Below are 17125 nucleotides of genomic sequence, written 5' to 3' on the forward strand. Positions count from 1 at the left end.
TTTTGTGGGGACAAATCACAAAAGTCACAAAAGTGATTGTGCTGATTTTGGTAGTGGGCTGCATGTGCATGATATCTGCTGGAGGGGCAACCCCCCTCCAACCTATACATAAATTCCTGCAGCACTATACTGTACATCCATTCTAACCGAAGTAACTGATGCTGTTACATAAGCCGTAGCCGGTGTTTGGGTAGCACATCCATTGCCCACCAGGGTGAAAGACTAATCAATATTGGCAGGAAGTTAACAGAAACAACTCCCTTATTCCAGCCTTATCTTAAAAGATTAACATCCTCACACAGTGCCAACTCAATAGAACAAGGTGTGAGAAACTACGAGGTTATGGCATAAACAGAATGAGCCACTTAATGGCCCAGACATGAAGGATTTCTAAGTATTATGGGGGCATGTGAGCAGCAAACAGTGGGCACTATCCCAAGCTCCTTGAGATAACAAGAATCTCCCTCAATATAACACTACAGCGCGGGGGGGGGGATTAAGCGGGGGGGGGGAATAGCCTTCCTTCCAATTCCACCAGCATTTTGCTCACAGGATCTCTAGATCCAAGCCATTCTGGGTTTTTCAGGTTGGATTTTAACTACTTATGGTGAGCTGCTTTGGGGTCTCTGTGCTGAAAAACCACGTACCTGTTCATTTTTAGAATATAGAAACGAACGAAAGGAAACCTCTTATTTTGGTTAATTAATGAAAATTATAAACTGCTTAATAGAAACAAATCTCCAAGGCATTTTCATGAAGCCATGCAATTTTTTTTTAAAAAAATACATTTTGCACTTCACACGGCTCCCATGTTGTACTGCAAAACCCCAGCTTCTTTTCAGGGTGTTCCTTCAGGTGGGAAACGGCTCCTTCCCTTTTTCCTTGTCAATAATTAACCGAAACTCACAATGGGACTCCTTAGCATCAAACAAAGGGGCTGAGAAAATTCTCCTCCTGTTTCCTTGTTTTCCAGAATTGCCCTGGCCACCAAGCCAGCTCCTCCCCTCCTGGACCCACAATGCTGAGCTGGGTTGCTTGGCCTCACCTTGTTATACAGCTTCCACCAGCCCCAGTAGCGCATCTGCAAGAACTTGCGCACATTCCTCTGGATAAGCATTAGGCCCAGCCTGCAATGGAAAGGAAAAACTGGTTGCGGAGTCCATCATCACCTGGAGGGACCTAAGTTCCCTGCCCCTTGATTTAACCCAACCAGCAGATTCTTACCACCCCCCACCTACAATGGGACTACATTATTAGATGGGCGAAGCCACCCACCTGTCCATCACCTGACACCATCACGAGATCCGGAGGCGACCTCAAAGGGACTCCCTCTCAGTGCCCATCAGTGCCCATCAGCTGATTGGTGCTGCCTATACAGGGGCTGCTCACAGTACCTATCAGCTGATCGCTGCTGAGAGCAGCCCATTAGTGGGGAACTCCCTAGCGATGCTGAGCTAAGCCACTTCTTTACCTGCCATCACATATGGCAGAGGTTCTCAACCTGTGGGTCCCCAGATGTTGTTGGACTACAACTCTCATCATCCCTGGCCACTGGTCATGCTAGCTAGGAATGATGGGAGTTGTAGTCCAACAACATCTGGGGACCCACGGGTTGAGAACCACTGACATATGGGACAGTGCCTGAAGTGGGGGCCAGTTGCAGGTCAGTGGTAACTCACATGGCGTCAGTGACATTAACTCTTTATTCAAAGAAACAAAGCTCAGGAGACTAGGCCTAGTGAGAACAGCAACTCTTCCCGGTAGGTCTTGCCCCAATGAGGCAATTGCGAGGACTGGAGGTCCCCTCCTTCCCACCGCTCCCTAAGGTGCCTACTCCCCTGGGTCTTTTCCAAGCTTTCTGAGACTCTGCCCAATGTCTGTCTCTGCTCTGCCCTCTGCATACCTCTTCTGGTCCTGGGAGACCAGGCGGGAGGGCCGTTTGTAACAGCAGGAGGGGGGAGACCCATTGCCTTCTTCAGCAGACATCTCATCTCTGCCTCTTGCCCCTCTCCAGCTTCCGCTTCTGATTCTGGACTGCTGTCTGTCCCAGCCTCTTCCTGCTCACTAAACCCTGTTACCTCTTCAGCTTCCGACATCTCCTGCTCCCTCTTCTGCCTCTGACCGCTCATCATCGTCCCCCCATCAATCCCTGGGCTCTGAGCCTTATTCCCTTGGGAGTTCCCCAGATGGTGCCCCCCAACATTCCTCTGCATCCAGCCAGAGGCAGGGGTGTGTGTGTTGGAGGGCAATGGCTTTGCCAGACCTAATTAGGACCCTCGCCAAGCACAATTAGGCCTGCAGGCTGGGGGTTCCCCATCTCCCAATTAAAACTGGGGGTTCCCAATCCCCTGATTTGAACTGGGGTGGGGTTTCCTAGCTCACAGAGCCCCTTCACTGGCACCACATTGAACTGTGCTAGCCAGGCCCAGCACCACAAGCTACAAGGGTTTCTCCCAAGGAGCAAAGGGCTGATACAGAGGGCAAGGGAAGCACTACCAGAGTGGAGCATGCTCTAGTTATCTCCCGCTTGGACTACTGCAATGCGCTCTACGTGGGGCTACCTTTGAAGGTGACCCAGAAACTACAACTAATCCAGAATGCGGCAGTTAGACTGGTGACTGGAAGTGGCCGCTGAGACCACATAACACCGGTCCTACATTGGCTCCCAGTACGTTTCCGAGCACAATTCAAAGTGTTGGTGCTGACCTTTAAAGCCCTAAACGGCCTCGGCCCAGTATACCTGAAGGAGCGTCTCCACCCCCATCGTTCTGCCTGGACGCTGAGGTCCAGTGCTGAAGGCCTTCTGGTGGTTCCCTCACTGCGAGAAGCAAAGCTACAGGGAACCAGGCAGAGGCCTTCTCGGTAGTGGCACCCACCCTGTGGAACGCCCTCCCATCAGATGTCAAAGAGATGAACAACTACCTAACATTTAGAAGACACCTGAAGGCAGCCCTGTTTGATGTATTTTTAATCTTTGTTGGAAGCCACCCAGAGTGGCTGGGGAAACCCAGCCAGATGGGCGGGGTACAAATAAATTATTATTAATAATAATTATTATTGTTACTATACCTCCTGTCTAGCATCTTCTTGAACTCAATCCTCATCAGGAAGCCCCGGCCCCGGCATTGCAGCATGGTCATGATCTTTGCCAAACGGTCATCTCGCATGTCTTCCAGCTTGGCCAAGATTCCAGCGCGGAAGAAGACCTTTGAAAGCAAGGAGCAGCACGCCCATCAAGACACTGGCAGGAGAATGATCGCACAGCCAGCTCACCTTGCAAAACTCTGTTTCACATATGATTCTCGAAGCATACAGAGACCACTTCTTCTACAAGAAGCCATGGATGGGGGGTGGGGGTGGGGGACAGCTCCCCTCAAAGGGAACAGTAAGGCTGCTAGAACAGAGATTGCTGCTAGATGGAAGTCACAAACTATACCCACAAAGGAGGACTGGATTTGTAAACTAAATGAATATTTAATTTTGGCAAAATTAACTGCTATAATAAGAAATCAGTCGAATCAAAAATTAAAAAAGGAGTGGAAATGTTTTGATGAATATATGGCAAAATATTGCTCAAAAAATGATATGCTAATATGCCTAGATTAAAATGTGAAGTGCTGGATGGAAGAAAAAGTAGTAATGAAAGATAAGAAGAATATACAGATGATCTGAGACGATTGTAGAATGCTACGATTATTGTAAATTGTATAATGTGGAGGAAATCGAGTGGGGGCGGAGGGGAGTGGGAGGAAGGAGAAAAGAATAATATGATGGATTGAGGAAATATAAATGTAAATTTATGAGGGGATGGAGCAATGGTGTTGGCTTTGGCTTTGGTATATCTGTGTTGTAATGTAATATGTGAAAACCAAGAAAGAAAGGAAGGAAGGAAGGAAGGAAGGAAGGAAGGAAGGAAGGAAGGAAGGAAGGAAGGAAAGAAACAGTAAGGCCAGACTGAAGCCTGCCGTACCTTCGTGTGCCCAATTTTGTACTCATTCTCTCCCAGGTCCAGAGATCCCAGGAGAAGTTCTGAGGCCTTCTTGTTGTCCACAAATCCCTGAGGGATCACATTGGGGTTCAGCACCTGGTACCTGACAAGAGAAAGACACAAGCAGCCACTGAGAACTTTCAAGAACCACAATCTGGTGGTTGGTGGGCCACAGTACAGCTAAGCAAAGTGATGGGGGAGAGTAATAGCCAGTAAGGCAACACAGATGGGCACCAGCCTTGCTCTGCCAGCTCCCCAACCCAGCCAATCATGGGAGCTAATCGAGAGAGGAGGGATAAGGCGTGGAGTGCATCATGGCAGGACATGGGGTGAATTCTGCTGCCATGCATCTCACCACACTGAGTTCCCCCAGCCCCCTCTTCTCTTTCGGGCTAAGTTCTGCTGGGTTCGGATGCCTGGAGAGCCACAATGCCTCTCCTTCTGGCAGGACCAAGCCAGCAGGAAATCAAACGGAGCAAGCTGGAGTTTATTAGCAAAAACAGCATCAACACAGGAGCGTCAGGCCAAATGAGCACAGCAGCTCATCTCCAGTAAGACTTGCTCCTATGTAGCAGCTGCAGAGACTGAAGGTCCCCCACAGTCCTCATCTTTCCAGGGTTTTCCCCCCCAGCAGTCAGAGACTGCGCCTTCACATCACCAATCTCTCCTCCGCCCTCTTCAGGCCTCTTCTGAGGTTTGAGAGACTTTCTGCAGGCAATGTCTTTTCCGCCTGCCTTGCCCCACCCTCCAGCCCCAGACCATGACTTTGAGAAGCAGCTGGGAAGAGAGTAGCTCAGGGATAGCTTTTAAAGATAATTTTATGGGTTGCGTGGCCTGATTTCTCAATCTGATCCTTTTGCATGGTTTTGTATGTTTTGTGGTATTTTATGCATTGTGATTTGCTGTTATTTTATTGATTATATATTAGTAACTCTTTATTGTAATTGGTAAGTATAAACTGTTTAATTATTATTTCCTGATGCTTAATTTTACTCTTTGCTATTGGATTCTAAAGGATTGTCGAATATTGCTTTATTTGATATAAGTTGCTTATTTTAAAGTTACTGCGACTTTTCATATAGTATCTGATGGTTACTATTAATGTTTGATGATGATGATGATGATGATGATGATTTGTTGGAAGCCACCCAGAGTGGCTGCATAGCTGTCAACTTACAGATTTGTAAATAAGGGACTAGCAGCCAAAGTAAAAGATTTTCCGGGCACAGGTATGTTCAACTTCTGAGCTCCTCTGAGTCAAAGGCAGAAAGCCCAGCCAGCAGCCAAACGAAGCCTCATCGATAAGGGACAGCAGTGGGACGTGGCGCTGGGAAAGGGGACTGTCCCGCCAAATAAGGGACGCTTGACAGCTATGAGTGGCTGGGGCAACCCAGCCAGATGGGAGGTGTATAAATATAAAAGCGTTGTTGTTGTTGTTGTTGTTGTTGTTGTTGTTGTTGTTGTTGTTGTTGTTGTTGTTGTTGTTGTTGTTATTCTGGTTCTGGGAGACCAGGACGGAGGGGAGCTTGTTGCAGCAGGAGGAGGAGACACTTGTGACTCTTCACCAGCCTGACTCATCTCTGCCCCTTGGCCTCCCTCCTCTCCCGCTTCAGCTTCTGCCTCTGTTTCTGGCCTTCTCTCTGCCACAGACTCTCCCTGCTCACTAAGGCCTGTTACCTCATCAGCTTCCAGCACCTCCTCCCAAGCGTCTCTCTCTTCTCCCTTTGACCACTCCTCGTTGTCCCACCACCCCTCCCCTGGCTCTGAACCTTTCCCCCCTGGGGGTTCACCAGCTGGTTCCTCCCACCATTCCTCTGCGTCCAATCGGTCCATGACACCTGCACCCCCTTAGCAGCTACTACTGAGAAATGGGTGCAATAAACACTCCACCGATGGGCTGGAGGAGAATTTTGTTCAGTCTGGTTGTTGTTTTATAAGCAATCCATCTAATTGGCAGTTCCAGCCAACATGGCCAATGACCAGGCCAGGTGGGGTTGTAGCTCACCAATACCAGGAGAGCGACAGGCATTCCATCCCCATCCTAGAAATGCATGGCCTGTTGATGATTATATTCACCTTTGCTTGAACTCAGGGTACTGCAACCTGTTGGGGAAACCTTTCCGGCAAATACGGATACCTTCCAAAACGCCGTTACAGGCCAGCTGGTGCAAGATCAGGTGCGCATCCACCACACCTGCAAAAGACAGAGCGCAACGTTTCCATTTCACGGCTGCAAGAGCAAAAACTGCTGCGGGACTGTTGCTTGGAACGAGACTGGCTCAGTCAGGGCTGAGTGAATTAGGGTGCTACCTTGAAAACTAAAGAAGAGGCACTCAAGCAAATGGTGGCGCACTGGAGGAAAAGGGTCTAGAATCAGAGCCTCCGCGAGCCAGTCTTTTGGATGCTTTGCTTCCCGTGGCAATTCACCAAGCCAAGTGGACGATGCTCCATGGAACAAGATGTTTCAGCCTGAATGCAGTCAACTGACACCCCCCCTCCCAAGTCAACTGGGACAACACTGAGGGAAAAATAATGTCTCCTCTTCTGCCCAAATGGTTGTTTAGAATTTGGGATGCTGCTGATATGTATAAGTCAACTTAACTCATTCATAACAGCAGCATCCCAAATTCTAAACAACCATTATATCTGTGCAAGAAAGGGCCATGTGTCTGATAGGAATGGACAGCTCCTGCAATTTCTGGAAAGAAAAAAACGGAAGAGGATGCATGCCCTTATTCATTATTTTAGTAACTGCTTGCTTGTTTTCTCTGGCTTTCCTAGAACATTAGGACTGGACTTCTTCTTGCCCTGTTAAGACTGTGGGATTGGTTTAAAATGCATTTTACTTTTGTAAACTGCTTGGTGACATTCCTTGGAACACAAGCAGTACAGAAGTACGATCAAATAAACGAATTAAAAGAATTATCTGGCTTAGAACCGATGACTTCCCTCCTCCTCTTTCGTTTGTTATTTACAGTGTGCTGAATGGTTATTTAACCAGCCCTCCTTATATACCTATGGGACGCGGGTGGCGTTGTGGATTAAACCACTGAGCCTTGGGCTTGCCAATCAGAAGGTCGGCGGTTTGAATCCCCGCGATGGGGTGAGCTCCTATTGCTCGGTCCCTGCTCCTGCCTACCTAGCAGTTCGAAAGCGCACCAGTGCAAGTAGATGAATAGGTACCGCTCCAGCGGGAAGGTTCCGGTAAATGGTGTTTCCATGCGCTGCTCTGGTTCGCCAGAAACGGCTTAGTCCTGCTGGCCACATGACCCAGAAGCTCTACGCCGGCTCCATCAGCCAGTAAAGCAAGATGAGTGCTGCAACCCCAGAGTTGGTCACGACTGGACCTAATGGCCAGGGGTCCCTTTACCCTTTACCTTATATACCTTTTTATATTTACAAATTTTAAAAGGGAAAGAAGAACAGCAAAGCTCCATACCGGACTGCTTGAACTCGTTTGGAACGATACAGCGGACGAAATGAGGGGCTGTGCTGTGCAAGGTGGTCATCAGCTTGTTCAGCTGCTCCTGAAACAGGAAGAGGAAATGAAACAGGAGGGTAGTCAGGCAGGGGGAGAATATTGCATTCATTTCATAAAATTTATATACTGCTTGATTGCAAAGAAGAAGAAGAAGACACCTCAAGGGCTGCTACTGATACACTAATGGTAATACCTTGAACTTGGCCTGGCAGGGATGCCTTCGTTTTTCCTGCCAGCAATCCTGAAGGCCCATCAGAGCCAAACATCCTTGCTCCACGACTGCAGGTCACCACACCAGTTGCTGGGTTTCTGGCTGGTTCTCAGACCACTGCCAACCTCAACACACACACACACACACACACACACACACACACACACACACCACAGAAGCAAAAGAAGTGCCACGTGGCTATTCACTGATGCCAATGACAGAAGGGGAGTTCCCTTACCAGGTGAGAATTTAGTTAATGAATTTTGGAAACAGATTGGTATAGAAATATCGGAAATTGTGGGTAGGAAGGTGGGAATAGCTAAATTAACGGTTCTTATTAGTCTGAGTAGCACCGAGTTACAAACAAAAGAGGAATGTAAATGGGTAAATGGGTAAAATTGATGGTAACAGCAGCCAGACAGGTTATAGCGAGTAACTGAAAAAATGCAGAAGGGTTAGGGGTGAACCAATGGAGGAAAAAACTGAATAATATTATAATTTTAGAATATCTAACTGTGAAGATACACAGAATGAAAGGGTTTAAGGTCAGTGAGAAAGAGGAGGATTGGTTTGAGAAGAAATTGAATTCTTTGGGTAGGTTTGAACAATTTGGGGCAATTAAAATGTTAAAAGTTAAATAAACCTTTGGATGGAGGAGTGTTAACGTATATAAAATTGTACATATGGTTGATTTGAATATGTTATTAATGATTATGTATACCCAATGTACCAGCTGCCTGGGGGGTTTCGCTGTTTGTGTTTTGGTTGTTGGTAAAAAATAAAATTTTAAACATTCTCTTACCAGGTGAGACTTACCCTATAGAAATTGGAGACAGTCATAAAGGAGGATCCCCTTTTCTGCTTCTTGGTTGTTCCAGCTGAGGAAAACATGGAACTGAAGATGATTCAAGTGTATATGGAAATAAATTTATGTATACACAAAACCTAGGGTGCTTCCCTATTTTCACCTCAGAGGCTGGGGGGTTACTAAGGCGACTGTTTCGGCATAGCCGCACCTTGGACGTCAAACGGAATCCGTTCCAGATTTGTTCGAAAACCAAATCGTGGCTTCTGATTGGCTGCAGGAAGTTCCTGCAGCCAGCCAGAAGCGGTGGAAGCCCAATCAAACGTTCGGGTTCCAAAAGAACATTCACAAACTGGAACAATCACTTCCAAGTTTCGATCATTTGGGAGCCAAAACGTCTGAGTTCCAGGGCGTTCGGAATCCAAGGTACGACTGTACTCACAGAAACATTGTTTCTGGTGGGGTTTTGGTAATGCGACTTTGCAACAACAACAACAACAACAACATTCATAGGCAGACAGATTTCCAAGTTGACAGAATCGTAGAATCAGAGAATTGTAGAGTTGGTAGGGACCACGTGGGTCATTTAGGCCCACTCACTGCCGGGCAAGAATCTTTTGTCCAATGTGGTCTTGAACCCACAACCCTAAAATTAAGAGTCTTGTGCTCTACTGACTGAACTGTCCGTCAAGGAAGGACAGGGGCCACATAGCTCAGCAGCACAACAACCCTGTGAGGGAGGTTAGCCTTAGAGACAGTCAGGCATTAAGCTTCATGGCAGAGTGGGGACTAGAACTCCGTTCTCTCAGGTCTGAATCCAGTACTCTAACCACTTCGCCACACTGCCTGATGGACGTGGCAGTCCACAATATCTGAAGTACACCAGGTATAGTGGACGGAACACTGCACCGGGGAGACTTTGGGCAAGTCACGCTGTCTCAGCTTAACCTTACCTGGTGGGGTTGTTGTGAGCAGGAAATAGGACAACCTATCTGGAGTTGTTTGCTGGGTTTGGGATAGGAAATGCAAGCAAAGAGATCCACGCACCTGCAGCCTCCTCTTCTTTGAAGAGAGTGCAGAGCAGGGCCATCCCGGACTTCTGGAACAAGCCCACCACCGTTTCATTCAGGGGGTCCTTGTTCTTCTCCAGCCACCCGGTGATATTGTAACCCACCTGGAGCAAGAAAGTGTTAGAATTCCTGCTCCGTGATTGCAGTCATGGGATTGTTGTCTTTCACATGACGTGGTATGTTTTGACTCCACAGAGTGGGAAGTGACGGAGACAGGATGTTTGTGTTACTATGAAGTGGGACTATTGTCCTTTGTTCTTCTTCTCTTTGCTGTCTGATGCTAGGGAGAGAGGGAGCCATGTTGCAGTGCTCCGTGTGTGTTTATATGTAAATAAAGTAGATTAGCCAAAATGCTGAGTTACTGAGGTCTGTCACGCAAGGTGCGCAAACTCTGCAGATCCCTAAGTGTGCCAGTGTCGGTTGGCATCGGTCGCTGTGATGTTCAGGCTGAAGAAAGCTTATGAAGCTCCCGAACGATCGACCAGGATGGAGGGAACATGCCAGTCGGGCATGTGTCTCTGCCAGGGTCCTACTCAAGTATAGGCTCCTGACAACAAGGAGAGGAAAAATTGGGCATGGTGGCACTCAGGCATTACATGACCGCAACACCTAGCTCTCTTTTCCAAAATCTGGTGCCCTCAGGATGTTGCTTGGATACAAGCCTCATTTCAGACATGTGGTTTACATACTTATGTGTTTCCCTTGTACAGTAATGAAAATTTATTCTAGATTTGAGACCTTAGAATTCTTATAACAGTATACAAATTTAATTAAATAATAATAATAATAAAATAACAATACTACTCACGGTGCCAGCATAATGCACCAGCTCAAAGTGGGCTTCAGCCCCTTTGCCTTTGCCTCCTTTGGGCTTCAGGAAGTTGGGGGACTTCCCCAGATGATTGTCGTAGAGAGCAGCCTTGAAGGTAGCGTCAGTTGCCTTGGGGAACACACACTGCTCTTCAAGGATGGAGAAGATGCCCATGGGCTGGAGAGGAGGAGGGCCCAGTAAGAAAACACACACAGAGACAATAGCCCTGGACTTAAATAAGTCCTCCTTGGTGTTTGCAAAGTCAGCAGTGAAAACAAATACATTTAATAAATATAAATATAAATATAAATATAAATATAAATATAAATATAAATATAAATATAAATATAAATATAAATATAAATATAAATATAAATATAAATATAAATATAAATATAAATATAAATATAAATATAAATATAAATATAAATATAAATATAAATTATTTATACCCCGCCTACCCGGCTGGGTTTCCCCAGCCACTCTGGGTGGCTCCCAACAGAATAAAAACAGAATAAAACATCAAACATTAAAAACTTCCCTAAACAGGGCTGCCTTCAGATGTCTTCTAAAAGTCAGATAGTTCTTTATTTCCTTGACATCTGAGGGGAGGGCGTTCCACAAGGCGGGCACCACCACCGAGAAGGCCCTCTGCCTGGTTCCCTGTAACCTCACATCTTGCAGTGAGGGAACCGCCAGAAGGCCCTCAGAGCTGGACCTCAGTGTCCGGGCAGAGTAGGGATTTATCATGAATGCGCAAAAAATAAGGACATGTGGAGGGAGTGATAAATATTAAGAATTTGTGCAGATAGTACTATCTCAGCAGGCTAAGGCGCGGGGTTGTGGCGAAACAGAAATAACTGCTTTGCCTTGCTGCCTTGTGCCTTGCTCCACCTGAATCTGGCGAAGGAGCATCGCCATTGGTGCCCATTTGGGGCAAGATCGTGCTGATTTGGGGTGAAATCTCATCCAAAATGGCCGCCATCTTGCCTCAAATTGATGCTGATGGCGGCGGCACTTCTCAGTAGCTGGTAGAAGCAACGGGGCAGGTGAGGCCTCCACGGGTGTGCTGCTTGAGAGGGTGAGTTCTGCCACCTGAGCCAGCGGCCTCACTTGCCTCACGGCTGGGCCGGCTCTGCCAAGCCACCAGAGGCCGGCCATGCTTCAGGCTGGCGAGAGAGGCTCACCTTTTCCAGGAGCTCAATGCAAGCCTGCAGATCCAGACCAAAGTCGATGAAGACCCAGTCGATCCCTTCTCGCTTGTACTCCTCCTGCTCCAGCACAAACATGTGGTGGTTGAAGAACTGCTGCAGCTTCTCGTTGGTGAAGTTGATGCAGAGCTGCTCAAAGCTGTTGAACTGCAAAGGGAATAGAAATGAAGGCCTGCGTCAGGGGCTGCTGGCGAGTGTGTGCCATGGGAAAAGGGGCTGGAGTCTGACATGGCAGAGGGGGGCAATGAATTGCAGGGAACTTCACCAGCCAGGAGGGACGCGGGTGGCGCTGTGGGTTAAACCACAGAGCCTAGGACTTGTCGATCAGAAGGTCAGCGGTTTGAATCCCCGTGACGGGGTGAGCTCCCGTTGCTCAGTCCCTGCTCCTGGCCAACCTAGCAGTTCGAAAGCACATCAAAGTGCAAGTAGATAAATAGGTACCGATCCGGTGGGAAGGTAAAAGGCATTGTGAGGACTTGGAGAGGCAAGCAACTGATCTCTGCAGTGGGTCACTATGGGTCCATCTCCATGTAAACACTGACAGTCTGGAAGGGGTTTTTAATCTATCTATCTGGAATTGATATACTGCTTAATAGTAATAATTTCTAAGTGTCGTACATATTTTTTTTTAAGGATTCAAAGGATAAGAACCATGGAAATTCATCCTAGAAACAGTAAACAATCTCACAATCCATGCTGAAACAGGAAAGCCTTAGGTGCTATCTGCACTGTAACATTTAAAGCAGTACCATACCACTTTAAACAGTTGTGGCGTCCCCGGAAATAATCCTGGGAAGCTTAGTTAGCTAAGGGCACTGAGAGTGGCTGGAAGGCCCCTATTCGCTTCGCAGAACTGCTGTTTCACATTCAATCCATGGGAACCCTGGGAATTGTAGCTCTGGGTGGAGAACTGGGCATTTTCTGAACATTGGCTGGAGGACTACACTGTAAAATTCAGGGAAGAGCCGATTTAGAAGGATGGCTCTATGTTTTGGTTCTCTTCTGAATGTGCACATTTGACAGATATGGCTTTAGATATGGGTCTGAGCTGGTGAAAGGCAGTTCCCTGCATTCCTAAAACCCCATAGCGTGCCAGGAAAACCCCAAGGTCTGCAAAAGTACCCAAAAAATATATTTAAAGGACAAAAGCGGCACAAGGAATGCCACGAATAGGTTGGGATGGAAAAACAAGAAGACCAGGGTGGGAAGAGCAGTGGAATGGAGTATCCTGACAGTAGGGGTGGCTGGAAAACTGAATAGGAGATATCTAAACTGCAACATTTTGTTGCAGACCCCACCTGCAACCCTCCCGCTAGAGCTGTTCCTAGTTTCCCTGTACCTCAAAGATTTCAAAGCCAGCGATATCCAGCACTCCGATAAAGAACTGCCTTTGCATCTTGGTGTCCAGGGTCTTGTTGATCCTGACGACTAGCCACTTGAACATCTTGTCGTAGACGGCTTTGCCCAGGGCACCGACGGAGTTGTGGCACTGGTCCATGTTCTGGCCCTTCTGCACAAACTCGTTGCCCACTTTCACCCGGGGCCGGGTGATGCCCTTCTGGAGTTCCCCAGAGTTGAGAGCCATGAGGTGGGCGACTTTGTCGGCCACTGCCGAAAGACCAAAGGCACAGATCAATCAGAAGGGAAGCAAACTGCTGGCCATGACAAAGGCCCCCGTTTCCTCAGACAAGGAAACCACAACCATTTCTGCAAGTTCTGCTAGGCCGCTGTTGCAGAAAGGACAACACAAGCACAGTCAGTGCCTGTCTACGCAGGAGTAAGTCCAATGGGGCTAAGGGCTTTTTCATACTTCCGCTTCCCCCACCCCTAGATAGCACGGGTCCAAGCCGCTTTGTCTTTGCCCCATTGCTTTCCCCCAGAAAATTCACTCTTTAGTGCTAAATCGGAGCAAACAACAATCCACAGAAAACCCAAGTGCTGTTCGTTCGGATTCAGCACTAAACTGTGGGCTTTCCTGGGGGGAGAGGCAGAGCAAACGGAAATGTGAATAAGCCATCAACCACATGTTTAATTAGGGCTTTAAACTACATTTTTAAAAATTATATTTTATTAAGTTTCAATATTTTTAACATCCACAATCCAACAATCCCCCTCCTCATATTTTATCACCTTCCCACCCCATTTTCCACTTGTTGTTGTTGTTTCTCCACTTCTGCTTCTCCCTATCTTCTGCCTGTTAAAATCATAACCACAATACTATAATCTACAGCGGTACCTAGTTTTTTGAACATCTCCATTGACGAACATTTCAGTTTCTGAACGCCGTAAACGCTTTGGTTTTTGAACACGCCTCAGAAGTCGAACATGCCACGCGGCTTCCGCTGAGTGCAAGATCCTGAGGCCTAGCTGTCGGCTATTGAATTTTCGGTTTTTGAACGTTTCAAAACTCGAATGGTCTTCCGGAATGGATTACGTTCAAAAACAGAGGTACCACTGTAATTACTTATGTGGCTCATAGCTCAAATCCAAAGTAGTCCAAAAAAGGCTTCCATTCTTCCACAAAACACTCATCATCAGATTCTCTTAATTTTGCCAGTTCTGCATAGTCCATTATTTTACATAATGCCAACACTTTGAGTTGCAAAACAGTGAATTCCTTTGAATTTGAGATTTGACCGGCATCCCTTATTTAGTTGGGGAGGGTGTGGCACTTGAGATGTTGTTGAACTCAAATTCCCATCAGCTCCAGGCACAACGGCCAACGGCCAGGGACGATGGGAGTTGTAGTCCCACAACAACTGGTTCCTGCTGCTCCTCCCTGCTCTGTTACCTTCAGCGGTGTCAACTTCTGCCTGCTCCTCTCTTGGCTTCTGCTTGAATTTCATGTTGCCGAAGTGCATTATGCCTCCAGTCAGCTTATAAACGCTTATTTTCTCTTCTTGAGTGAAGCCTAGGACATCAAAGGCCACCTGGAAGAGAGGAATCATTATCATTTCCAAACCTTGTATACCGTTTCTCAATAGGTGTCAAAGCACTCCACAACCCCACACTCCAATTTAGATATTGCAGCCAGCAGTTCAATCACCACCACCATCGAAACTGGAATAATTAAGCCTAAAACCCCTCAACTCCTGGAGGCATGTTGAAAAGAAACATTCTCGTTTGCTTCTGGAAAAATAAATAGGTAGAGAACAGTACAAGAGTTGTAGCTTCATTCTAGAGCATCTCCTCTATATGCAGAAGATCCCAAGTTTCATCCCTGGCATTCCCAGGTAGGCCTGGCAAAGACTCCTGCCCGAGAACCTGGATCAGTGTAGACCACTGCTCTTTGACTGGTGGCTCAGTCAAGACCCTGAAATGGTGGCATCCTGATCTAAGGTGGTCTGTAGCAGCAGCAATATGAGACGAAGGGAGGAGGAGGGGGGAATAATAATAAGCCCCCCGGTGCATGCTTAGGTTAAAGGTGAGTTGTGAGTCTAAAAAGGTTGGATACTGTGGGTATAGGCAATGCTCAGGTATGTGGACCAGTGATTGTTAAGTATAATTGCTTAACTGACATTGAAATGGAGAATGCCTATCTGTATTGCTGAAAGGGTTTAACTGGAAGATTGAAGCTAAGGAACAGCAAAAAGGGCTCTCTGAGCTCCTTTGTGGGCTGATAATTACCGGTAACTGTTGCTGTTCTCTGCTTGCTAACACGTGAGTGTTTAACATTAGATCAGGTGATTAAGGTATTGAATTGCAAATCTCCACTTTGAAAGATAGTTGCTGTTAGTTTTTGTTCCCAGGCTCTGCGGGAGTAAGATGCCTTTCCAGGAGCTCAATAGCCTTGGGGCTGGAATGCAGGCTAACGGAGCCAGTGTGTGTGTGTGTGTGTGTGTGTGTGTGTGTGTGTGAGAGAGAGAGAGAGAGAGAGAGAGAGAGAGAGAGAGAGAGAGAGCGCTATGTTTGTCAACTCTGATTATATGTTATTTTATTCCTAAGAAGATGCTGAGCCTATGATCGGGTAAGGATATGTTTTATGGAATGATTTGGGTGTAGCTTTGATGCTTTTGTTCTGTTTTGAAGAAAGTTCCGTAAGGAAAGTTTTTGAATAATATGTAACGGGTCTGGAAAATGCTCCATTCCAAAAAAAGAGCCAGTTTTTAGCCATCTGGTTGCTACAAGTTGCACAATATTAACATCTGCAATAGTAATCTGATTCGGTACGAGGCAGCTTCCTATGTGGACTTGATTACACTCCCCTCCCCTGCCCTCTCATTTCCTTAACGTATCTGAGCGAGGCTAAAGACTGCCAAGCTGTGCTTATAGCCCTTAGGCTGCCATCTTTTGCTGCTGTTTCCCTCCTACACCCAAAATACAACAGGTGCTCATTTGGGAAATGATTTACAACGAGCGTAAGAAAATGTTCAAATGCTCCTTCCCTTAAAAAACACTGAAGCCTTCCTGCTAGGAATTATGGGAAATGAACCCCCCCCCAAAAAAATACTGGAGAGTCCTTATGTATGTTACAGTCACTGCCAGAATTCTAATCGCAAAAGGTTGGAAGGGAGAGGATACCCCATCTAAAACAGACTAGCAAAATAAAATAAGAGAGTATGCTGAACTGGTGAGATTATCAGCAAGGCTAAGAGATGTTACAGACACCCCCCCCCCCCGAGAGTGGGTTATATACAGAGTTTATGTAAAAGAACATTGTCAAAAGATCAATTCCTTGCTAGGTTTTGATTGAGCTTCAGTGTGTAAATAGGGTCACTGTATAAAATAAAATTTATGGTAAGTAAAATAACATAGAGAAAGTAAAATTTAAGCGCATATTTAAGGAATTTAATTCGGGAATGCAAGGGTAAGATCAGAGGTCTTGAAAAATTTAATCACAAATGGATGTACAAAGCGTGCATTAGTTAAAGAATGAAGAACCGTTTATGTTAAGTTGTGGGTGAACCTATCAGACGACACAGCGATTCTTCAAACAGCTCTTGTTTATTCACAGGCCAGGACAGAACTGAATTGAAGGGCTCAGTCAGCCTGCTTATATAGAGCTCCAGTACCACGTTACTGTAACAACTTTCTAACACTATCCAATCACTGAACATCACTTTCGATCCTTCATTTGCATAACTATCTACAATATCCCCCTGCTGGCCCAGGGTGAGAACTTCAGTCCATAACAATTTATCTTGTATTTCTCATTTTGTCTATAATATAGTAATAGTAATTTATTATTTGTATCCCACCCATCTGGCTGGGTTTCCCCAGCCACTCTGGGCGGCTTCCAACAAAGATTAAAAATACATTAAAATGTCACACATTAAAAACTTCCCTGAACAAGGCTGCCTTCAGATGTCTTCTAAATGTCAGGTAGTTGTTTATCTCTTTGAAATCTGATGGGAGGGCATTCCACAGGGCGGGTGCCACTACCGAGAAGGCCCTCTGCCTGGTTCCCTGTAGCTTAGCTTCTTGCAGTGAGGGAACCACCAGAAGGCCCTCAGCGCTGGACCTCAGTGTCCAGGCAGAACGATGGGGGTGGAGACGCTCCTTCAGGTATACTGGGCCAAGGCCATTTAAAGCTTTAAAGGTCAGCACC

The 17125-nt window shown here is 46.6% G+C and overlaps 1 protein-coding gene across 1 annotated transcript in view; it reads right to left on the reverse strand.

Moving 5' to 3' along the window:
* MYH16 (myosin heavy chain 16) overlaps positions 1-17125 on the reverse strand; it is a 57768-nt gene that overhangs the window by 28743 nt on the left and 11900 nt on the right. The window contains exons 11-21 of the mRNA XM_081169810.1: positions 14369-14507; positions 12917-13185; positions 11554-11724; positions 10364-10543; positions 9533-9659; positions 8497-8558; positions 7428-7515; positions 6065-6182; positions 3971-4091; positions 3070-3206; positions 1046-1127 (exon numbers count right to left, since the gene is read on the reverse strand). Coding sequence (XP_081025936.1) covers positions 1046-1127; positions 3070-3206; positions 3971-4091; positions 6065-6182; positions 7428-7515; positions 8497-8558; positions 9533-9659; positions 10364-10543; positions 11554-11724; positions 12917-13185; positions 14369-14507 — 1494 coding nt within the window. The remainder of the gene's footprint in view (positions 1-1045; positions 1128-3069; positions 3207-3970; positions 4092-6064; positions 6183-7427; positions 7516-8496; positions 8559-9532; positions 9660-10363; positions 10544-11553; positions 11725-12916; positions 13186-14368; positions 14508-17125) is intronic.

This window comes from Podarcis bocagei (genome assembly GCF_964188305.1).
Source record: "Podarcis bocagei genome assembly, chromosome: 14".
NCBI lineage: Eukaryota > Metazoa > Chordata > Lepidosauria > Squamata > Lacertidae > Podarcis > Podarcis bocagei.